This window comes from Triticum dicoccoides, chromosome 7A, assembly GCF_002162155.2.
Source record: "Triticum dicoccoides isolate Atlit2015 ecotype Zavitan chromosome 7A, WEW_v2.0, whole genome shotgun sequence".
In the NCBI taxonomy this organism is placed as follows: Eukaryota; Viridiplantae; Streptophyta; class Magnoliopsida; order Poales; family Poaceae; genus Triticum; species Triticum dicoccoides.
This window is the reverse complement of record NC_041392.1, coordinates 25046129-25071609: the sequence shown is the minus strand read 5'-3', so window position 1 is coordinate 25071609 and position 25481 is coordinate 25046129. Positions and strand designations below refer to the sequence as shown.

At 44.5% G+C, this 25481-nt stretch overlaps 1 protein-coding gene, 1 long non-coding RNA gene and 1 other non-coding gene across 3 annotated transcripts; all 3 read left to right on the top strand.

The window, feature by feature from the left end:
* The first annotated feature begins 1717 nt into the window (after positions 1–1717).
* Positions 1718–1799, top strand: TRNAS-GCU. The gene has a single exon. It is a non-coding gene; the product is annotated as a tRNA-Ser (tRNA).
* A 104-nt stretch (positions 1800–1903) lies between these two features.
* LOC119328156 (protein NRT1/ PTR FAMILY 2.3-like) lies at positions 1904–5601 on the top strand. The gene is made up of 4 exons (XM_037601177.1): positions 1904–2046; positions 2170–2387; positions 4000–4547; positions 4632–5601. The coding sequence occupies exons 1-4, from the start codon at positions 1938–1940 to the stop codon at positions 5440–5442; spliced, it is 1686 nt and encodes a 561-aa protein (XP_037457074.1). The 5' UTR covers positions 1904–1937; the 3' UTR covers positions 5443–5601.
* Positions 5602–18678: 13077 nt separating this feature from the next.
* LOC119328052 lies at positions 18679–19966 on the top strand. Its single transcript, XR_005158818.1, has 3 exons — positions 18679–18838; positions 19471–19581; positions 19873–19966. It is a non-coding gene; the product is annotated as an uncharacterized LOC119328052 (long non-coding RNA).
* Positions 19967–25481: the final 5515 nt, after the last annotated feature.

Here is a 25481-nt window from a genome sequence, read left to right as displayed (position 1 = left end):
CCACACCATAATTGGCATGTAACTCAGTATTACGTTGTAGATAGAAAGGTGTGTAGAAATAGGTGGAACGTCTTACCTCGTTAGAGGCGATGACTTCGTGTTAAATATGCAGTACATGCGTGGGTTACATCGAGAAAAGAAAACGAAGGTACGAAGCGTCTTAATGTCTGAGGACAATGGAACTCGAGTTAATACTATCTAGTACCGAGCAAAAATAGCACTCAAGTTCATATAATCACTTTTTTGATTAACAAAGGTATGAAGTATCTTCATGTCTGAGGACAATGGAACTCAAGTTCATACTATCTAGTTACACAATCTCTAATGCATTTTGTTTTTGCGACACATACATATGTCATCGAGACGAATTACTGAACTAATTTATTATAATGAATTACTAAATGAGCAGTGAGTGCGGGCTTGTTATATATACAAAAATCATCCACACAATTAAATACACCACTCAACTCAACTCATATTACACGCAGTCCTAAAGACATGAACGTCGACGATGCTGCAGATTGAGGATGGAGGGAGCTGCAAGGCACACATATAGAAAAGGGAGGACAAATGGTGAATTAAAACAAATATTTTATACCAAACTTTTGTACTTATTTAATCTTTTTTTGTCATACTACAATATTAGTGAGTATAGTTTTCATATTTACTTTTATAATTTGTATAATTACCTACATAACATTAATGTATGTGTTGTGTATATTTTAATATCATGGCAAACATATATAAAGTGTAATGTCTAACCAATATCTTTATAGTGGTTTCTAGTATATTATTATGTAAGCATATTTATAGAACGTTGTGGAGTATAAATTGTACAATTTGCAAATGCAATGCAAGTTATGTTCCTAATAAATTGACAACATGTCCATGACATTAAACTAGCATTGATTACTTATGAACATGGAAATGTGGCAAATTCACAGTTTTGCATCATTGGATTTGTTTATGTGATAAACTCATCTGATCACTTGGTTTCATCTCGTGTATACATGATCTTATTTCTGATATAAAAGGTTCTGCACAAAATTAAACTTAAAAACCCATTTACCATATTTTTCACTACAACTTGCAAAACATATATTGGAGAGAAACTAGCAAGCCAACTAAGCTCATCTTCGCCTATCTGATTGGTTTTTACCATGTAGTAGATTCTATATTGATCTGTGGTGCATACTTGATTCTACAAAATGTGGAATTGTTTTCCAACATAAACCAATAGTTGATCCTTACTATCTATGTTTATGTCAACATACTCACATTCGGCCTCACCACAGAGCAACCCCATCAATTATATTATTTCTTTTTCCATATATTTTTTGTTGCATGCGTGCGTGCAAGCGGCGAATACAAATCCAGTTGTTATATCAGCAAGATGCGACTACTAAGTATAGTAACGATCACTCTTTTGGCTTTGGCTTTTGCTACTGCATAGAGAGCAAGGGTGCGTCCCTTTGTACGTGCAGCTAGCATATATTCGTGCATGCCATTTCCATCCATTGATCGGCATCGGATGGAGCGCCCTCTGCCATCCATCGTGCGGAACAGAACATCGCACTTCGTGATAATCATTCATAAAGTTCCACAGTAGCAGACATATAATGTGTCAAAAGGAGCCAGCGTCACTTATTCGACGCACATCTTTGTTTTCCGAAAGGACATAAATATATTTAGAATGGGAAAATTATTGTTCACATGGGACGCTTTGGCCGAGTGGTTAAGGCGTGTGCCTGCTAAGTACATGGGGTTTCCCCGCGAGAGTTCGAATCTCTCAGGCGTCGTGTAGTTTTTTTCTTTTGCCCCAGAAGCTAATACTCATCTCCAAGTGTATATATACCAGTAGCTCCATGGGAGGTCAGTGTGGTTTATCTCGAGCCCCATTTTAGACTCCAAAGTCCTAGGATCAAGAGCAGCTGGAGATGGATAGCTCCACTAACTCTAAACTCAAGCCTGTCGTCGACCAAGAAGAAGCCCAAGAGAAACCAGGCAGAGAGCGAGGAGGATGGATCACTCTCCCCTTCATAGCTGGTACGGTACATACGTGCAGACCTCTCTCTCTCTCTCTCTCTCTCTCACACACACACACACACACAATCTGTGTAGACGACTAGACGTATGTATGTATCACTCGCTCCGTCTCTGTGTGAGCAGGGAGCATGCTGGGGCTGGGGCTGGCCGTCAACGGGACGACAAACAACCTGCTGGTGTACCTGCTCAAGGAGTACAACGTGGAGAGCATCGACGCCGCGCAGATCGCCAACGTCGCCCGCGGCTCCCTCAACCTCGTGCCCGTCGCCGGCGCCGTCCTCGCCGACTCCTACCTCGGCTCCTTCCCCGTCATCCTCGCTGGTGCCGTCATCAACCTCCTGGTCCGACCCGCTACCAATTTAATTTGCTGCACCCTCCAAACGATCCGTCTTCGATCTGCCTTGCTTTGCGTTGTCTTTTTCCTGATCGAAGTTGCTTCATCTACGTTAAGCTACGTAAGTGTTTACGTAAACTGCCTAAAATAATTCTCGCCCCCCCCCCCCAATGATTTTCAGGTGGGTGGGCCCCTTCCTCCCCCTTCTCCAATCAATAGAATTCACGTTGCCCTTTACGTAATATACGTAATTTTATTACGTAGACGTAGCATTACCCTTTCGAGTTACATAGAAGCTATAGAAGTGGGGCAACAAAGTACTGTGACGCCAACTACCAAATTTATTACGCCCTTTTCGCAAAAAAAGTTAATTACCCCCTCTGACCCAACAATTAATATGGATCGGATGGAGTAGATAAAATGATTTTCTTTTCTTCTTCTTTTTGTGGTGGAGATATAATGGGTTTTTTCAAGGGATAATATGTAGGTAAAGGATGATGATTTCTTAAATATTTTTGTAGGCATGTTCAAATCAATATGCCTCTTAAGATTATATATCAACCACCTCCTGAAAGAAACACAACACCAAACTACATCTTCAGAATTTGTCGCTTTATTTTTGAAGTTATTATTCAGCCTTCCTTTGAGTGAGAGATGATAGCAACTTTTCAAATGTAAGACACAGTGGTCCTTCACAGAGCGAAACCGAAATATAAGTAGTAGCTGTTCAAAGAATTAATGGTCAGAGCCACATCTTATAATGTGATTTTTTTTCTTGTCTTTTCTTCTTTTTTGAACCGTCTTAACTGTCATTTGGTTTATGTAATCCGTTGTAGGATTCTCCTTTCGTTTTTGGGTGAATAAAAGAAACTCATTGTTCGATGTGTAGCACTATTACTGAAATGTTCCTGTCATGTAAGAAAGCCATGTCAATGTTCGATGTGTAGCTATCATGTCACTATATGTTTATCAAAATAACCATAAGAATTATGCATGCATGACCATGACGCGTTTGTGCGACGTTAAAATGACAAATACGACCTCTGACTCATGCTCTCAAATAATAAAAACTCTGTTTCATGCAACTAGCTGGATGCATTCGCTGATCACTTTCATATCCAAACTCCAAAGTGAAAAAATTATGCAGCCTGAAAAAACATGAATGAATTGTTAATAGGAACTTTACACACGAATATTTCTGTAGGTAATAGAGATTTGAAAGAGAAACCCCCAGTTTACAATCAACTTTATAGTGATTATTATATCAATTTTTGTACAGTGCAAAAACAAATTTGCAAATTGTTAGCTTCTGGAGAAATAACTCACTGCGACAATTCTTCTTCATGGTGCCAATATTTGGTTCCACTTTTGCAACATAGCAATAAATCGTCATTTAACTATAACATCTGACCATAACAAAAAGGAAACATGATTGCAGCATAACCTTTGTATGTTTGCAACACCGGCACTGTCTTATTACAACAAAATGAATGCGATAATTAGTCCATAGTCACTTAGTTGTTTGCAGCATTCTTTACCTTTTTGCGCAATAGAAGAACAAACCATTAGCAATACAACTATAAAGATCATGCATTATTAACTAGTATGTCATTATCCAGGCTTTCGTCTTGTTCATGCTCACCGCAGCGTTGCCATCCTTGCGGCCACCACACTGCACATCGTCGTCCACCGTTGGGTGCCAGCACGGATCCCCAGGGCAACTTGCCGTGCTGTATGCCGCCATATTACTTCTTGCCATTGGCACCGGAGGCACACGTTTCAACATCGCAACAATGGGTGCGGACCAGTTCGCCAGCACGCACGAGCAGGACACCTTCTTCAACTGGTACTTTGTCTTCCTCTACGGCTCCTTCATCGTTGGGGACACGGCCATTGTCTACATCCAGGACGGCGTGTCATGGGCCGTGGGGTTCGGTGTCTGTCTCGCCGCATCGACGTTTAGCTTGGTGATGCTTCTTCTGGGCGCACGGTACTACCGGATGCCCGTAACAAAGGGCAGCCCCTACACAGACCTGGCCCGCGTCGTCGTGGCTGCAGTGTGCAAGGGTAGCGTCCAAGTCGACGCACATGGTGGTGTGCGGTACAACGTAGGAGACGGCGCCTTCGTGACATCCGGCAGCGACAGGGCACCAAGTAAAACCTTAAGGTACGTAGGGAGTTGGCTGTTTCCCGAACAGGAGACTTTTTACCTCTGGATTGGTTAATCGTTCATTGTATCTTGTTCTTGCACATTTCTGAATCGAGCTGCCATGATCACTGCAGCAACTGGAAGCGACAGCTCACGGGGTGAATCAGGCCGTGGCGCCTGGCGGCTGTGCACGGTGCAGCAGGTCGAGGACCTCAAGTCCCTCCTCAGCGTCTTCCCACTGTGGTCGTCCGGCATAATGGTGAGTGTGTCGATCGGAGTGATGCTTGGCATGATCATCCTGCAGGCCCTCGCCATGGACCGCTCACTCGGACCACACTTCAACATCCCGGCGGGGGCCATCTCTGTCTGCTCCCTCGTCGGGTTCATTGTGGCCACCCCGGTCCTGGACCGTGCCGTCTTCCCTCTCTGGCATAGGATCACCGGCACCCCAGCGTCCCCGCTGCAGCGCGTGGGCCTCGGCCATGTGGTGAACGTTTCAGGCATGGTCGCCGCCGCGCTGGTGGAGCGCCGGAGGCTTGGCAGCATGCGCGCACACCCCGGTGCGCCCATGTCCGTGTTGTGGCTCCTGCTCCCGCTGAGCATCGTCGGGGCCGGAGAGGCCCTGCACTTCCCTGGGAACATGGCCTTCTACTACCTGGAATTCCCCAAGATGCTACGGAGCCTGGCTACGGCCATGGCGCCGCTGCTCATCGCGATGGGGTTCTACATAAGCACGGTGTTCGTAGACGTGGTGAGGCGGGTCACGGCGTGGCTGCCGGGGAACATAGACCAAGGGAGGCTAGACAACGTGTATTGGACATTGGCGGTGGCAGCGACACTAAATTTTGGCTACTTCCTCGTCTGCGTCTGGCGATACAAGTACCATAGCCGAGGGACGAGGGTGGCAATGTAGACAAGGATATTATGTGTGATTTGTCCATGAAAAATACTGGCAATATGTGTTACCAAAATTCTCAATTTTCTCTTCTCATTCATACAGTACAAAATGGGTGTATTGGGTAGAGCAAGGAGGAACAAAATGATAATGTACTGACTCCATTTTGTAAATAAAAGGTGTATTTTGATTCTTTAAGATTAATCTTTGAGAACGAATTGTTTTATGAATACAAATTTTATGTGAGGACATGAAATTTGTGCCACTGGGTTCTTTTAGATAAATACTTCTTATTGTAATTATTGATACGTGTTGGGATTATAACTACCAGGTATGACCCGCCCAGAAGGGGCCGGGTCAACCCTAATGACGGGTTACAAAAGAAGCCGAGTAATATTCGAAGTGACAGTTTATTAAGACTTGTAGAAGGCTTAAAGCCTAGGCGGCTTAAAGGCCCAATATTGTAAACCGCCATATGTAAAGAAAGGTTGTAAGGAAAGGCATATGAAGACGTCACCGAGCCGGACACGTTTATGAGCCGGCCGGGACTCTGTAGGCCGCCAGGTGTCAACCCGTGTATATAAGGGGACGACCCGGCGGCGGCTTAGTGCAAGAAACAACAACTCGAAGCCAGGACAAGCATATTCGCTCCCTAGTCTTCGAAACCCCAGCAATTCCAACACAACTAGACGTAGGCTTTTACCTTCATCGCAAGGGGCCGAACTAGTATAAAACCTCGCGTGTCCTTTGCCCCGATTAACCCCTTTAAGCTTCCTAGTTACGATGGCCCTACGACTAAGTCCTTTTGCTAGGACATCTGCCGTGACAATTCCACGACAGTTGGCGCCCACCGTGGGGCCAGCGCACGGTGGATTTGAGTTCTTGAAGGGCAACTTCGAAGGGCTCAAGGGATACGATGTGGGCCAGATGACCAAGAGTCATCGCGTCAAGCTCTACATCGACGATGAAGGCTGGGGCCCCGAGGCCGGCTCAATTGAGTACGGATACCGGGTCCCCTTCGGCGGAATTCATGTCTTCATCGGCCGGATCGGCGAATCGGGCCCTGAGCCGGACGTCTGCACCAACATCATCGAGACGGCTTAGCGCGTGAGATCCGCCCGGGCCCAACCCGCCGTAGAGCGGACCTTTGTAGGTTGCATCCATGGAGGTGAGTTTTCCGAAGGATCCGTGGACGGTGGTGAGACGGCCATCTGTTCCGACGGTGAGTCGTCAGGCGAGACATATTCTTTGTATCAGCTGCAAGATGGCGTGCTTGGGGGCTGTTCCGATGGCAGCAGTATTCCGAACCTCTCTGAGCCGCCGAATCGGGCCGGAGTTTTCATGGCTGGCACTCAACCCGGTCAGAATTCCACAGCAGCGGCAGCAATAACCTCCGAGTCGGCAGCAGCCGGGTCAGGAGACCCCGCGCGCCCCAGCTCAGACACTAATGGACCTCATGGATAAGTTGACAGCCCTGTTGACTGATGTAATGGAGCTGGCGGATAAGGTTCAGCATGACGCGGAGGTGGCACGGCTGCGCGAAGTGATGGCACAGGCCAAGGAGAATCTAGCGGCTGAAGAGGTCAGGATGGCCGCGGAGCGAGCGGCTTTGGATGCCCGAGCTTAGCAGCTTCAAGCGGAGACCTTCCGGCTCTCGGTGGATCTGAACGCGTCAAACAAGGTCATGAGGAGAAGGCACCAGAAAACGCAGTCACGTCTCCATCTGGCGTACGATCCTAGGAACCTTTTTCACACACCCGGAGCTGGTGCAAGTAACCCGCCGGAGGCAAATCAGATCGCAACACCCGGGGCTGGGGCGTCGTTTCAACCGCGGGCCATGGAACCACCTCGTATGAATACCGCTCCGCCTCATTACACGCCAATACCACCAGGTCACTTTTCGAACCCTTTGGAGAATCTCATTGCTACATCGGCTCGTCTGGCGGCTCTTCTGATGGAAGGTGACTCTCCGACAGCAATTGAAACGTGAAGGGTAAGAGAACTTCTTCAGACGGCTCTGGCACAGCAGGATGCGTACTCTTATAGTCGAGACAGAATCCATTCAACCCCTCGCCCAAGCCAGAGCCCAAGCTATAGCAGACATATGGACTCAGTCGCTATGTCAAGCAATGCTCAACGCCGCAACCAGCCACGCAGGCATGAGTCGGTGCAGGATGGAGCCCTTAATTTGGCGGATCAAGAGAGAATCCGGCAAGAGGCGGAGCAGGCGGCTCATCAGGCTTTTCTGGTTTATCCAGCAACCTCACCGAGGCAGGAGTGGCCACGAGAACCAGAGGTGTCCCTTGCCTGGTGCCGGCTATACGCAATGAGCGCTTGCCAAAAGACTTCAAGGGGCCTCACAAGGTGCCTAATTACACGGCCGACTTGCAGCCTGGGGCATGGATTGAAAGTTACGAGATGGCGACGGAGCTATTGGAGGTCAGCGATGCAGCAATGGCTAAGTATTTCACTATGATGTTGGACGGAACGGCTCACACTTGGTTGAAAGGGTTGCCACCCAAATCCATCGGCTCATGGGCGGAGTTAAAGGCCCGGTTCATTCAGAACTTCAAGGACACATGTAAACAACCCATGTCAATCATGGACCTGACTAGTTGTAAACAAGAGGAAGGTGAGTCCACGACCCATTGGGTGCGCCGGGTCAAGGAGATAATACATTCATCTGATAAGCTGGATGCCGGCTCGGCGGTATTAATGTTGGAGAAAAAAAATGCCATTTTGAACCTCTGAAACAGAAGCTGGGGCGGCTCAAGCGTGACTGTAATGACATGGGCCAGTTGATGGCGGCTTTGGTCAAATATGCTGATTCTGACAGTACCAAGGATCTCGTGTCTAATGAAGAAAAAACAGGGAAGGGAAAGAAGAATGGCAACGGCAAGGGTCACCAGCATAATCCGGCGAATCAAGGGGGTAATAAATGTAAGGCTACCGAGTTTGTGGCTAACACCAATACACATGGCAACAACCAGCGACGCAAGGGTAGACAACCTCCTCGGTCAGGCGGGTCAGGTCCCACCCTCGAGCAGCTATTGAATGAGCCTTATCCAAGACACGGCACCCGGGAGTAGCCAGCTACCCATCTGTGGAAGGACTGTACAATCATGAAGGCATTTAAAAATTCCAACATGTTTGATGGTAGCCACGGACCTGGCGACGGTTCAGGAGGGAGCGGTTTTCAGGGCCCGGGCGCCGGGTCAGGCGGAGGCGGTTTTCACGATCAAGGCCATCTGGGTAACCAGGGTGGCTATAATCAGCAACCCGGCCAAAATAATCAGCAACAACAATCTGGGTATCAGAGTAACCCAAAACAGTTGAATGGTGGGCAGTACCACGTGTTTACCACTAGCTTATGCAAGAGGGACTAGAAGCTTCATAAGAGGGCCGTCAATGCCGTTGAGCCGGCGATTCCACGTTATTTGAGGTGGTCAGAACAGCGTATTGCGTGGAGCAGAGAAGATCACCCTCCCCGGATTGATAATCCGGGTCATCTAGCCTTGGTGGTGGCACCTCAAGTTGGTGGATCTAAGTTCACTAAGGTGCTTATGGATGGAGGCAGTAGCATCAAGATCCTCTATTATGAGACGTTTCGTCGGATGGGGTTGACTGATAAGATCTCAAACAGTCCAACACTGTTTTTCATGGTGTTGTTCCTGGTAAGTCGGCATACCCAGTTGGTAAGATTAAACTGGAAGTAGCCTTTGGGGATGAATATGATTCCAGGGCTGAGAAGTTAACTTTTGAGGTGGTAAAAATCAAAAGCCCATATCATGCTCTGTTTGGACGGCCGGCTTATGCCAAGTTCATGGCTCGACCGTGTTATGTGTATCTACAGCTGAAGATGCCAGGTTATAAAGGGACCATCACAGTACATGGGAGCCGGGAAATAGCCCTGTAATGTGAAGAAGGGGATGCCGCCTACGCTGAGTCTGTTTGTGCGACAGAGGAGTTGAAGTTTTATAAGCATAATGTTGACCCGGCAGACATGACATCTTTGAAGAAGCCAACTACGGAGCATGAACCGGTGTTGAAATTCAAGTCAGCTCATGACACCAAGACTGTTGATTTTGTGCCTGGTGACTCATCCAAACAGTTCATTATCAGTGCCAACTTGGATCCAAAATAGGAAAGCGCGCTCATCGAGTTCATCCGTGAAAACCGGGACATCTTTGCATGGAAACCTTCTGACATGCCAGATGTCCTGAGAGAACTCGCTGAACACACTCTCAATATTGATCCGAAGTTTAAGTCGGTCAAGCAGTTTCTTCGACGGTTTAACGAGGAAAGGCGCAAGGCCATCGGAGAAGAGGTGGCCCGGATCTTGGCGGCCGGGTTCATTGTTGAAGTTTTCACCCAGAGTGGTTGGCTAACCCGGTGCTGGTACTTAAAAAGAACGGCACCTGGCGTATGTGTGTGGATTACACCGATTTGAACAAGGCTTGTCCGGCTGACCCTTTTGCTCTCCCTCGTATTGATCAGATCATTGATGCTACGGCAGGTTGTGAGCGTTTGAGTTTTTTGGATGCATACTCAGGTTATCATCAGATCAAGATGGCAGTTAAGGACCAGGAGAAAACAGCTTTCATCACTCCGTTTGGAGCCTTCCGCTATGTGTCTATGCCCTTTGGGCTTAAGAGTGCCCAGGCGACTTATCAACGGTGTGTACAGAATTGCCTTCACAATCAAATTGGGCGTAATGTGCATGCTTATGTGGATGATATAGTGGTGAAATCCAGAGAAGAAGAAACCTTGGTAATAGATCTGAAGGAGACATTTGATAACCTCCGAGTTTACAAGATGATTCTTAACCCGGCCAAGTGTGTTTTTGGAGTCCTAGCTGGCAAACTCTTGGGCTTTTTGGTGTCTAATAGAGGTATTGAAGCTAACCCGGAGAAAATTAAGGCAATCACGTCTCTGGCCAAACCAGTGTGCATCAATGACGTCCAGCGGCTGGCGGGTCGCGTCGCTGCCTTAAGCCGGTTCATAAGCCGGTTAGGGGAGAAGGCCATGCCTTTGTATCAGATGATGAAAAACACGAATGACTTTGTCTGGAGTGACGCTGCTAACTTTGCTTTTGAGGATTTGAAGAAACAGCTCGCTGAGCCGCCGGTTTTCCCTGCTCCAGTGGAGAAAGAGCCGTTGTTGTACGTGGCTGCTAATTCACGTGTTGTCAGCGCGGCCATTGTTGTCGAGCGCAAGGAAGCCGGAAAGGAACATCCGGTTCAACGGCCGATTTATTACGTCAGTGAGGTGCTCATTGAGTCCAAACAGAGATATCCGCATTGGCAAAAATTGGTTTATGGGGTGTTCATGACAAGTCGGAAGCTCAAGCATTACTTTCAGGGTCACCCAATTACTTTGGTTAGCTCTGCCCCTCTGGGAGACATTATTTAAAATAGAGAAGCCACCGGACGAGTCGCCAAGTGGGCCATTGAACTTGGGTCTCATGGTTTGAAATATGTGCCACGCACCGCGATCAAGTCTCAAGCATTGGTTGACTTTATTAATGACTGGACATAATTGCAGATACCAGAGGAGAAGCTAGACAACATGTATTGGACCATCCATTTTGACGGGTCTAGACAGTTGGAAGGCTCGAGGGCTGGAGTTGTTTTAACCTCTCCGCGAGGTGACAAATTTTGTTATGTGTTGCGATTGATATTTTCGTGCACTAACAATGCAGCTGAATATGAAGCCTTGCTCCATGGACTTCGGATGGCTAAAGAAATGAGTCTGAGCCGGGTATAGTGCCTTGGCGATTCAGATATGGTGGCCCAACAGGTCTCATGCAAGTGGGATTTCAAGGATCCTCTCATGGTGGCTTATCGCCGTGAAGTTGATGCTGTTGCAGGACATTTTAAGGGTTATCAAGTGGAACACATTGACCATAGGAAGAACGAAGCGGCCGATGCCTTAAGCCGGTTGGGATATCATCGTAAGCCGGTGCCACCTAACACCTTTTTAGATGTTTTGCATATCCCATCTGTGAAGTTACCTACAGAGGAATATTTGGCCCTTCCTGACCCGGAGGCACAGTTGGTCGCGGCTCTTCGCGTCATTCCAGATTGGACAGTACCATTTTTGGCTTACATGACCCGGGGCGAGTTACCTGAGGATGAGACCTTGGCCCACCAGATAACCCGGTGGTCCAAGTCAATGACGATTTCTGACGGAGAGTTATACCATCGCAGCGTCACTGGAGCGTTTCAGCGTTGTGTTTCTCCTGAAGAAGGCCAAGAAATACTTCGTGAGATCCATGAAGGGGATTGTGGTCATCACGCCGGGTCAAAGTCTCTTGTGGCCAAAGCTTTTCGTCATGGTTTTTATTGGTTGACGGCTCATGCTGATGTAGAGGATCTGGTCAGTAGATGTGATGGATGTCAAAAATTTGCACGACGAGCGCACGTGCCGGCTCAGGAGTTGCGGATGATTCCAATCACTTGGCCGCTTGCAGTTTGGGGACTTGACATGGTTGGGCCTTTCAAAAGGTCCAAAGATGAAAAGACACATCTTTTAGTGGCAGTTGACAAGTTCACAAAGTCACTACAAGAAATATGTCAACTTATGACCTTCTGTCAGTGACCCTCGAAGAATTGGTCATAAATTTATGACCATTTTAGAGCAATTGGTCAAAAGCTGTTCAGGGGGCTCCAAACCCTAAACCATTGCGACCATTTTGGTCAGAAAGGTCGTAATTTCCTTACATGAAATGGTCACAAAGCAAACAGTGCTAGTCCGCTGCCTTATTTCTAGTTGTTAATGACTAATATAGATGGTCATAACCTTGTAGATTGTGGTGGGTTGTGTTGACTAGGCACCATCTCATCAGTTTTGCCTATGTGTCCTGTCCATTTGGCAGTTTTTGCCCTAGGTTGTGAAGCAACCTATATTTCTATCATTCCCAAAATTCCCAAAAAAATCTCATAAATTCTTTGGGGCATATCTTCATCAAATATGTAAAAATCCTTCCTTGCCTAGTTCAAAACTAATTCAACAATATTCATTTTCCTATTTTGTTCACAAAAACACTTTATGAAGGAAGTGCTATTTATATATTCTTGATTGCCCTCAGAATTTTTGGGCACTCTTTCCTATCCAAATCATTACCGCATGACAAAATTCAGCTCCATTTGCCTAGCAAATCTTCTTCGGCAAATTTCCAAAGTTTTTGTCCACCTAGAAGCATTGTGAAGGAAGTACCTTTTTTATATCTCTAAATGACATGAAATTTATATAGTTCCTTCATATGCCCAAATTATCACCCTCCTCCAAATTGCAGCTCAGTCAAATCATCTATGTGAGCCCAGGTTCAATTTATATTTTATGGCCAAATTGGCACGTTGCAAAGCAAGTGTTATATAGACCCCTCCTATTACCCTCAAACTTTTTGGGCACTCTTCCATACCCGAATCATTGCCACATGATAATATTCAACTCAATTTTCCTAGTAAATCTTTCTCGGGAAATTTCCAAAGTTTCTACCTCGAGAGAAGCTTTGTGAAGTAAGTACTAGCTAGGCTTACCCAAATGATCTGAAAATTTACCAGCACATGACCATACCTAAGTAACTTACCTGCACCAATTTTGAGCTCATTTCATTCATCCAATCTCTCTCACTAGTTTTCCCAAGTTTCTGTCCATAGAAGAGCATTGTGAAGGAAGTACTACTTTGGCATGTCCAAATGGTATCAATTTTCTACAATGCTTTCCTATTCCCAAATAACCATCCTCCACAAAATTTCAGCTCACTCCATTCATTATTTTGAGCCCAGCTTCAACATTCATATTTTTGTCCAGCGTGGTACTTTGCAAAGCAAGTACCACCTAGGATCCTCCTTTTGAGCTCAAAATTTGTGAAGACATTCTCCTTAGTAGATGATCATCCTCAGCCAAAACTCACGCCCATTGGCCATGTGCATTTCCCATACCGCTAATCAAACACTTGGCTGCTAATTCATGTTTGAGCATCGATCGGTCTCCTCGTGAGAATCTTATATTGTAATTTTATTCCTAGCACCAACCTGGGGAGTGCCCAACCCACTAGACATGCCTAGGCCGCCCAGAACACATGGCAACATTACGGTCACACGGTGACCACGCGACGGGCATGCGAGTTTACGCGCTCTAGAGTTGGGGCCCTCGGCCACCGCCCAAACCTCCACGTATCGCCACCAAACCATGTATTTGTGATTAAATAGGTCCTTATGTAACTAGAGATGATTTTTTTTAAAAATAAATAGCAACCTATGAGGTAGTTGCAGTTCAAATTTGACCCGCTTCCAACTAAATCGGCGGAAATTTGTCTTTTTCATGAGAGGTGGATCAAAAATTTTTACACCCAACCATTTTTTTCAATTGTTCATTAAATATGGCCTAGTATTTTATAAAAATGATTTGGTCCAATTTTGCAACAATTATTTGGTAGTTTCTTCACAAAAAAACCTCCTTCCGGGCACTCGAAAAATGGAAAATGGTTTTTTCGTCCGAAGAAAATGAAAACTTCCTTAGGCAACATTGTTTACCATTCCAATATGCACCATTGTGCACAATATGATATCATTTGAACAAACTATGCCATGAATGTGGCCATAAGATTGATCATTTGGCTTGAAAGCCATTGATCTCCACACGTGATAGCTCGTTTCTGAGAACACTTTTTAAAAATAATTACCGTATTACAAGTTTGTTATTTTTCTTGGGAACTTGGCCACATATAATGACACAATGCAAAGGTTTCCCAATTTTTTGATTTTTTTTGAACTTTTTATGCCCGTTTTCAAAATGCGGTCAAAACGGCGGGAATGACCGTTCCTGGCTAGTGGTTGAATCTTGGAATTTTTTTGGTGTTTCTCTGATTAAATAGGTACTTATGTACCTAGAAATGATTTTTGTAAAAAATAAATAGCAAACTATGATGCAGCTGCAGTTCAAATTTGACCCGCTTCCTACTGAATCAGCGGAAATTTGTCTTTTTCACGAGAGGTGGATCAAAACTTTGTACACCCAACCATTTGGTCAATTGTGCATTAAATATGTCCTAGTATTTTAGAAAAATAATTTGGTCCAATTTTGCAACAATTTTTTGGTAGGTTCTTCACAAAAAAACCTCCTTTTGGGCACTCGAAAATGGAAACTGGTTTTTTTGTCCAAAGAAAATGAAAACTTCCTTAGGCAAGATTGTTTGCCATTCCAATATTCACCCTTCTGCACAATATGAGATCATTTGAACAAACTATGCCATCAATGTGGCCATAAGATTGATCATTTGGCTTGAAAGCCATTGATCTCCACACGTGATAGCTCGTTTCTGAGAACACTTTTTAAAAATAATTGCCATATTACAAGTTTATTATTTTTCCTGTGAACTTGGCCACATATAATGATACAATGCGAAGGTTTCCCAATTTTTTAATTTTTTTTAATTTTTTATGCCCGTTTCAAAATGCGGTCAAAACGGCGGGAATGACCGTTCCTAGCTAGTTGTTGAATCTTGGATTTTTTTTGTGTTTCTCTGATTAAATAGATACTTATGTACCTAGAAATGATTTTTGGAAAAAATAAAGAGCAAACTAGAAGGCAGCTACAGTTCAAAGTTGACCAGCTTCCAACTGAATCAGCGGAAAATTGTCTTTTTCACGAGAGGTGGATCAAAACTTTTTACACCCAACCATTTTGTCAGTTGTGCATTAAATATGGCCTAGTATTTTAGAAAATTGATTTGGTCTAATTTTGCAGCAAATATTTGGTAGGTTCTTCACAAAAAAACCATTTTTGTCACTCAGAAAATGGAAAATTATTTTTTCGTCCAAACAAAATGAAAATTTCCTTAGGTAACATTGTTTGTCATTCCAATATGCATCCTTGTGCACAATATCAGATCATTTGAACAAACTATGCCATGAATATGAGCATAAGATTGATCATTTGGCTTGAAAGTCATTGATCTCCACACATGATAGCTCGTTTCTGAGAACACTTTTTCAAAATAATTATCATATTACAAATTTATTATTTTTCCTGGTAACTTTGCCACATATAATGACACAATGCGAAGGTTTTCCAAATTTTTATATTTTTTTGAATTTTTCATACCCGTTTCAAAATGCGGTCAAAACGACGGGCATGACCGTTCCTAGCTAGTGGTTGAAGCTACAAAAACTTTTGGTCTTTCTCTTATTAAATAGATACTTTTGTATCTAAAAATGATTTTTGGAAAAAATAAATAGCAAATTGTGCGATGGGGGTAGTTCAAATTTGACATGTTGGAGGTTGATGAAAAGTTTTTAACACACAATCATCTGGTTAATTGGACATAAATATGGTCTAATATTTTTGAAAAATGAAATGGTGCCATTTTGCAGTAAATATTTGATATATTCTTTACATTGATGAGAAAATATATAAGAGAAACTAAAGAAGAAATACAATTACATGCGCTTAATTCTGATTGGTGGAGACGTTTGTGCCATGGATCGATGACATGGCACATATCCATCCATCCATCTCCTCATCCCACATCCATCCATCCATCCACCCACCCATTCCCCACCGCAAACCCCTACCCATCTCCACCCCACCGCAAACCCCTCCTCCCTTCCCCTTCCAGATCGCCACCGCCGCCTCCCCATCAGCTCCACCGGCGAGCCCTTCCTCACCGCATCGCCACCCCCGCGCCATCCCCCGCGCCCTTCCATCAGCATCCATGGCCTCCCCCACGCCCTTCCTCACCGCATCGCCACCCCAACCCCCTCCCTTCCTCTCCCCGACGCTCCACTCGCTCCAGACCTTCATCCTCTCCGGCCAGACCAACCGTCCGCGGCCCCTACCCTAGGCAGGGAGGGCGGATCGCCGCTGCGTGGGCGCACAGGAAGGGGCGGCGACGGAAGCGCATCCCCAAGATCTAGCCCGTCAAGCACCGTGTCGAAGTCTCTCCTTCGAGGAGCTCTATGTGCGGGTGTGCGGAGGCGCTCGTGAGGGCGGTGGTGGCCTTCTTCGACACCTTCCTTGTCGAATACTTCCTCTTCTGGTTCCGCCGCCGCCCCGGCCCCGACAGCCCCGCCTCCGTCCACCGGGTAAGCCAACCCCACCTCTCCCTCTCCCTGTCCCTCGCGTCCGGCTCCTCTGTTCCTTCGTTCTTCGATCCCAGGCGGTGATGTTTTTATTTTTTGGTGCATTCGTGTGTGTGCAGGATCCGCTCGTGCCCAAGGACTGGACAGGGGAGGCGCTCCCGGCCTCAGACGAAGAGAAAGGTGCCCTGGATTTCTTGGTCAGATTTGTGATTTCGCGGTATTGGTTTGGTGTGATGTGTACCTGTGGTTGACCTCTCTGCCACTGGTTGGATGTCTGTGTGGTGTTGTTTCAGGTTTTGTAGAGAGCACATTGTCGAACCAGCAGTTGGCAGATGGCGATGACACAGATGAGTAGCTTAGGCGAGAGGTACGCCTACCAGAGCACCGTTAAACGAATTTCTGTTACTTTTTCAGTCACATGCGTGAGGAATGGCTGTGTTGTGCGGTTATTGTTACTGTCAGGTTGTAGCTCTAGGTCTATTGTGCTATGGCTGACCTCTCTACCGCTGGTTGGACGTCCGCGTGGTACTATTTCAAGTTTTGCAGAGAGCACAGGCTCGAATGAACAGTGTGTGTGGAACAGATTCTTGTCTTAATTATCTTCTTATGGGAGTATGAACTTGCTTGCAGTATCCTGCTTGCAGTATCTTGGAGTATCAACTTGGAGCATCTGGTTAGAGTAGCATCTTGCAACACATTCGATTACTCCAGTACTGATAGTTAAGTGGCATCTTGCAAAATGGAGTAGTTAGAGTAGCATCTTCGATTAACTAAATTGATGATAAATGTTGTTAAGTTGGGACTTGCAAGCAGTAGTGCTTGCAAGCAGTAGTTCCCTCTTCGTACCTCTTCTTGCTTGCAGTAGTTTAATTTATGATTTGTCTTTGGTGGAGTATTTCTTGAACTGTGTTGTATTCCTGTGACTAAATAGTGAATCCAGTTACAACAAAGCATGACAATTACAATAAAGCTCCCTGTAACCTTTTGTTTCATTGGTCAAACACGATAGCAGCGATGCCGAGGGAGCTCCAACACGTACACTCTCATGCTTACTTAGATTAGAAGCATTCTGTACAAGACAAACTACTATATGCTAGTCTTACTTACACTGTGTGTGTTGGGCACTCTACTTTAATTTTCTAGCATGTTAAATTTAACATTTTAATATATTTGTTTGAAACAATAGTCTAGAATAACATATTTACTTCATTTTTTAAAACAGATAATACATATTGAATTATTCATATTAATCTAAAATAATAACTAAACAACTACATGACAGTGGATTAGTAGCATGCATGTGTGACTTAGTTTTTGGTGTGTTTTGCTTGCAGGTCATTGTTGTGAAGGCCGTCACGGGAAGGCGCGGGGGATTTGGCACAAGGCCGATGATCGAGTCTATGCTCTCTCCTCTATGGAAAGACCGATTTTCTCTGATGATTGTTTTGAAGTGGCAGACCATGTGAACAACCTGGGCACCATCGCGGGCTCGGGCACCAAGGAGTTCATGGAGGTGCTGCAGGGCTGGGGCCGTGGCTGCGCCAACAGGTAACCAAACCGGCTTCCCTGTGATTATTATTGCTGTAGCGCTGGTTTTAGTGTAAATAGGCTATTGGACTGATGAACAAAAGTCATGAGACCCTACAGCCTGATGACTATGTAGAAGCAGAGTGGTTGGATTCATGTGTACTAGTAGCATCTAAACCCTGCAGACTAAATCATTAGGCACACTGTACCGCACACACTAGTTAATGTTCTGTCTTTTTGAGAACATTTTGTATCTGTTGTCTAGTTCTATCCGGTGATATACTCGATTAGGGCCCCATGTGTTTGAACAACTAGTCAAGTAACATGGGTCCCTACTGGTGGTACAGCGTCAAGTTTGGAAGCAGCTGGAGTGAATGTCAGAAAAGTTGAACAGCTTACACATTTTCCTGAAATGGTATAGCTTAGTTTGTTTTTTAGCTACTACAACATTTCTTGAAATGATTTTTATGCTAAGCATTTTTGTCATACTCAATAAGCTAGTTCCTGAATCAGATTTGTTAATGAAATGTTTCTTTAGCATGCTATAGTTAATTAGTTGGAAAGTGTGATGTCCATTCGCCTTATTCCGTCGCCTGATTCCAAACACCTCCTCTGTTTTTTGCAGGTCTGGCAGCACCGCCGTGTTGACAATGAAGGTGGTGACCGCGGCGGCGAGCGGCGCGAGTTGGTGGCTGCGGGACTGGATGACACGGCTCATATATGAGCTTCTGACTAATCCAGCTTCTTTTGGTCCAGCTGGGCATTACTTTGAGTTCATATATGTGCTTGTCACTCCATAGGTTATAGTGATTCCCTCTGTTTCCTTATATGTTCTTGTAGTTTGGTTGCTTTCCTATTCATGCATGTTTGTACAGCTATATATAGTTTTGCTGTGAATCTGTCGTGCATGTATTGAAATGCAGGAAATATTGAATACATGTTTACTCTCAGTTGGGATATTGAATTGTACATAGTTATGTGATTCATGTCTGCTTCTTATCTTATTAAGTGATTATCTTTATGTCCTTGCTACCAGTAGGATGGTCAATAGCTTGTTTTGTAGTTCTCTACTTTATGCAAATAGCTTCATGTAGCATGTTTCTACTATCTGTGTGATGCTGAACAATATGCTCTTAATCTGTTGCTATATTCTCACCAAATGCACAATTTATTTTCTTAGACCTACTATTAAACAAACTCTTAACTTGTATCATTTTTTCTTAAAAATAAGCATAGAATTCCTGACTCTTATGTTATATGATCAGCTTACTCCTGCTTCAACAACTGTACTAATTCCTGACTGTTGTATGTAAGGAGTAAAATAGTTTACTTGAGTGATATCCACTAGTTCACTATCTTAGAGCACCTTTTTAGCATTGTGGGCTGCTAATAGTATTTTAGACTTATCATAACCTCTCTGGCGCGATGGCAGGAGCGCATGATAGACTACTAAATGGACAAGTATCTGCAACGTTCAGCGTCAAAGATGATGCTTACCAGATGTTCTACAGCAGCCCCATCCATATCATCGGCATGAAGTTAGGTATCTACTCGTCCTAAAATTGATGGCCTGAAGCTTGATGCATGTATAATGTGACACACACAGTAGGATATCTGAATAATTTTGACATGTTTGCTCTGTTATCTAGCAGTAGGTTGATACTTGTCATTTGCCCTTTCCAAATATATCTCAGTTTTGTTGTTATGAGAATGTTATATGCATGGTTTCTTATTAGATCTCAAATTCTGCAGCAATGTTTCATTGTTAGGAGAATGTTATATGCACGGCTACACTTGATTATGTTCCCTAACTTTTCTGATTTATAACTCGTAGATTTTGGCCTTCATTCGTTAAAAGTTTGTGTACAAGGAACTCCAGGAGTAGAATCCTAAAGAGAACTCGCACCCAACAATGTGCTTTAGCTCTCTCGAGCTAGACATGTTAATATTTAGCTGTATTCTATATTTCAATACCTGATTTGTACTGCCATGATTGTAAACTACCTGCCATTATTTGGCTGTTGTTTGAAAATTTATGTGTTATTGGCTCTGTTTGAATCAAGTTATTGGTTGTTGCACAAATAGAGAACTGACGTGTGGCACCTAAACAACACACCTGGTCCCATTTCACTAGTGGAAATAAACAAAAGAAAATTAACAAGTGGGACCTAATTGGATGAGCAAAAGAAAACAAAAGAAAACACACCTGGTCCAAAATGGATTGTAAAAAGGCCCAAATAAGAAATGGAAGCAAAAAGGCCGAAGGCGTAGAAAATAAAAAGGCTGCAATGTTGGGCTTGGCCCATGAAGCCGATCAAAAATTGATAGAAAAATACAGTAAAAAGGCCGAAGTGTTGGGCTAGGCCCATGTAGAAATCGAATTGGACCGGGCTGAATCTTGTGCCACGTCAGATTGCCACGTTGGATGCCTACGTGGCCTGGGGAGGTTGCTAGTGACCAAAATGCCACAGTAGACGTATTTTGGTCATAAACGTCTACGACCATTCCAGAAGAAAGGTCGCTATAGTCAGTTTACGACGGCCAGCTTTTGACCTTATGTTTTTGGTCACAAAAAGGTCACAAATGGAAATTTGTGACCATACAATGACCAATAGTGGTGGTCACAAGTTGACATATTTCTTGTAGTGAGTGGGTTGAGGCAGAGGCGGTGAGCAAGTGTGATGCGGCCATGGCGGTTCAGTTCATGAAAAAGGTGATTTTTCGCTTTGGTTTTCCACACAGCATTATCACTGACAACGGCACTAATTTGTCCCAAGGTGCTATGGAAGAATTTTGTCAACGAGAGCATATCCGTCTTGATGTTTCTTCAGTAGCTCACCCTCAATCTAATGGTCAAGCTGAGAGAGCAAATCAGGAAATCTTAAAAGGTCTCAAACCCCAGCTTATGGTTCCCTTACAACGAACGCCGGGTTGTTGGGTAGAGGAATTACCCTCAGTGTTGTGGAGTATCAACACCACTCCTAATAGGTCTACAGGTTATACACCTTTCTTCATGGTCTATGGAGCAGAAGCAGTACTACCCAGTGACATCCATCATGACTCGCCCCGCGTGGCGGCTTACGTTGAAGCTGATAATGAACAAGCTCGACAGGATGCACTTGACCTGTTAGATGAGGAGAGAGACTTAGCAGCGGCTCGATCAGCAATTTATCAACAGGACCTGCGATGTTATCACAGCCGCTAGGTTAAGTCCAGGACCTTTCAAGAAGGTGACTTGGAGCTCCGGCTCATCCAGGATCTGTTGATGTCTACTACACAACCTTCTTCTTGTAGATGTTGTTGGGCCTCCAAGTGTAGAGGTTTGTAGGACAATAGCAAATTTCCCTCAAGTGGATCACCTAAGGTTTATCAATCCGTATGAGGCATAGGATGAAGATGGTCTCTCTCAAGCAACCCCGCAACCAAATAACAAAGAGTCTCTTGTGTCCCCAACACACCCAAATACAATGGTAAATTGTATAGGTGCACTAGTTCGGCGAAGAGATGGTGATACAAGTGCAATATGGATAGTAGATAAAGGTATTTGTAATCTGAAAATACAAAAACAGCAAGGTAACTAATGATAAAAGTGAGCATAAACGGTATTGCAATGATAGTAAACAAGGCCTAGGGTTCATACTTTCGCTAGTGCAAGTTCCCTCAACAATAATAACATAATTGGATCACATAACTATCCCTGAACATGCAACAAGGATTCACTCCAAAGTCACTAATAGCGGAGAACAAACAAAGAGATTATGGTAGGGTACGAAACCACCTCAAAGTTATTCTTTCCAATCAATCCGTTGGGCTATTCCTATAAGTGTCACAAACAGCCCTAGAGTTTGTACTAGAATAACACCTTAAGACACAAATCAACCAAAACCCAAATGTCACCTAGATACTCCAATGTCACCTCAAGTATCCGTGGGTATGATTATACGATATGCACCACACAATCTCAGATTCATCTATTCAACCAACCATAGGACCTCAAAGAGTGCCCCAAAGTTTCTACCGGAGAATCACGACGAAAACGTGTGCCAACCCCTATGCATAGGTTCATGGGCGGAACCCGCAAGTTGATCACCAAAACATACATCAAGTGAATCACGTGGTATCCCATTGTCACCACAGATACGCACGGCAAGACATACATCAAGTGTTCTCAAATCTTTAAAGACTCAATCCGATAAGATAACTTCAAAGGGGAAACTCAATTCATTACAAGAGAGTAGAGGGGGAGGAGAAACATAAGATCTAACTATAATAGCAAAGCTCGCGATACATCAAGATCGTGCCAAATCAAGAACTACTCCCTCCTCGTCATGGAGAGCACCAGGATGATGAAGATGGCCTCCGGAGAACGATTTCCCCCTCCGGCAGGGTGCCAGAACGGGTCTAGATTGGCTTTCGGTGGCTACGGAGGCTTCTGGCGGCGGAACTCCCGATCTATTGTGCTCCCGGATGTTTTTAGGGTATATGGAGATATATAGGCGGAAGAAGTACTTCAGGGGGGCCACGAGGGTCCCATGAGGGTGGAGGGCGCGCCCAGGGGGTGGGCGCGCCCCCTACCTCGTGGCCTCCTCGAAGGTCCCCTGACGTGCACTCCAAGTCTTCTGGGCTTCTTCTGATCCAAAAATAGGTTCCGTGAAGTTTCAGGTCAATTGGACTCCGTTTGATTTTCCTTTTCTGCGATACTCTAAAACAAGGTAAAAACAGAAACTGGCACTGGGCGCTGGGTTAATAGGTTAGTCCCAAAAATGATATAAAAGTGTATACTAAAGCCCAGAGACATCCAAAACAGTAGATAATATAGCATGGAGCAATCAAGAATTATAGATACATTGGAGATGTATCATCTGTCCGATGCACACAAGCTATCCCCGCCTTGGGAAGGACCTTTTGTGTTCAGCAAGAATTTAAAGAACGGGTCATATTACCTCATTGACGTTCGAGAGCACAAAGACTCACGTAAGTTGGAGGAGGAGACCCGCCGGCCGTGGAACATTGCTCAACTTCGGCCATACTACACCTGAGCCAGTAGCTCTCGTTACGTACATACTTTGACGTTGTATACTATATGATAAGTAATAAAGCAGGACCTCTGTACCTTTCCTTTTTAAAAATACTATATATCTTTACAATTTTCATTATTTAAAAAGACCATTAAGGAGCTGATCATATCTGAATCTAGTTTAACCTTTTTTGGTCCGGCTTATGATCGTATTCGAATCTAGCTGTAAACCTCATGATCAGTTGGGGGCTTCCTATTCAAACATAGGTCGTATTCGAACCAAAGAGAACATAGCCGTCATAACCCTCTTGATCGGCTCAAAGCCAAACTCGCTAGGGGGCTTCTTGATCGTATCTGAATCATAGCTTAACCCCTTTTGAGTCCAACTTGGATCGTATTCGAATCAGGGTCGTTAAAAACCTCTCAAGATCATTTGGGGGCTTCCTGTTCAAACATAGGTTGTATTCGAACCAAAGAGAACATAGCTGTCGGTACCCTCTTGATTGGCGCAACGCCAAAGCCACTGGGGGCTATATGATCATATTCGAATCTTAGCCTAACCCCTTTGGTCCGATTTACTGATCGTATTCGAATCAGAAACCCCCAACTTTCAGTTAAAAAGTTAGTTTATATTGTTTGAACTATACTATTTTGATCTTTGTGGTCTCAAATTTAACTGATCAACACGGTCTTCACCGGTTTGATTATTTGACAACAAGCCGCCAAGGCATGATAGTCATCAGGCATATAGAAGCATTGACTTCTCAAAAAGAAAGACTGAGTTATCAAACTCATCACCCGGGTCATATAAACTGGTGACTCAAATGCAAAGGATACAGTGATAAAACTATTGGTCATGTACCGGGTGTTCTGACCCGTTCGGTTATTAAACCGCCAAACCAGTTTTTTTCTTTTTTCTACAGAAATAGAGCTGAAGTATTACAGGTTTAACCATAAGATGTGACGCATATATTGACATCAGGAGCAAGAGTCACACATGGCATCTTATGCACGATGGCATAATCAAAATATGCAATTGTTTCAAACTAAAACTATTACAAGGCTTCACAGAGCCCACCAGATGGTTATCACTCTCCCCTTGTTGGTTCACCTCCATCTGCTAATTGGAAGCTGGGATTAGACCAGTCAAAGCCGTTCACGGCAATGAATTTTGCGTCATCATCAATCAGGCCGGCCGGATCAACTTCTGGAGCAAATGTATGTTGACGAACCGGCGGGATCAGATCTGTCACCTTGTAAGAGGGAGTCGCCATCTTCTTATTCTCCAAATCAAAACCCAGCTGATACTTGTCAATGTTGGTCTCATCTCCAAGAATAGTTGCTTGAGGTTGAACTCCCCTCACGCAGGCAATGAAGTCGTCTTGCTCAAAGGGGTTCACGTCTTCGTTCACAGTAGGGTACCCCTTAGCTAGATCCACCGGGTCTAGATCTGGCACCCAAGCCTAGGAACGACTCAGAGCAGTCAAGGCTTCGGCTCTGGCGCAGGATCATTTGACCTCTTGGAACCTGGCAGGTAAGATTGACAATTTCTTAAAAATGTCGCTCAGCCGATTGGGTCCTTGGTTGGCAGGGGAGATGGTGGCAAGTGCTCGTTGAGCGCCAGTATACAATTGCTCCACTAATGTATAAACCTCCTTCAGTTTGGTCACGCTGTCTTGGCTTAGATTTTTGCTTCGTGGACCACGAAGTGTTTTTATACAGAGGCTCATCAGGCGGCTCATATTCCGGGTCAAAAAAGGTATAAGTGATTAAACACAGATAACTTACCAAAGATGGCGGTGACCATTTGAGACACCCGGCTCTTTAAACCGGTAAGCTCGGTGGTAACCTCCACAAGAGCCGATTCAACTTTTTCAGCATGTTGTATTAGCAGCGTCTTTTCCTCGGCCCATGATTTCTTCTTGGTCTTCAAAGTGGTCTTCAATTTCTCTGTCTCAGAAAGACTTAGTTGGAGTTTAGTGTCAGCAGTTTTGATCTATGTCTCTTGTTCCGCCAGCCGGGTCTTTGCATCAGTTAATTGAGAGCCCAATTCAGATAGGGCGTTCTGCAAAACGTACACAGGTGTGTCAAAGCTTAAACTTAAGATTCAAGTCTCAAGTACTATGCACCGCAATACCTCTTGACACTTGGGGGCAAATGTCTGTCAAAGCAATTTTTTATGACTCTTATATATTTCAAGTCCCAAGTGCCTTACAAAGTAACAGCACTTGGCACTTGGGGGCTAATGTATGATATTCAGAAAATTTCTCAATATTAAGCCGGATTGAAATGCTTATTGGGACAGTTCTGAAGTTAAGTACCGGTTCATTTTGATCAATTGAGCCGGCCCTTGGGGACTACAGGTGAAGTCTACACTATTTTGCTGGACTTTTGGAAACTTAGAGGGAAAATATCAATCTATATCA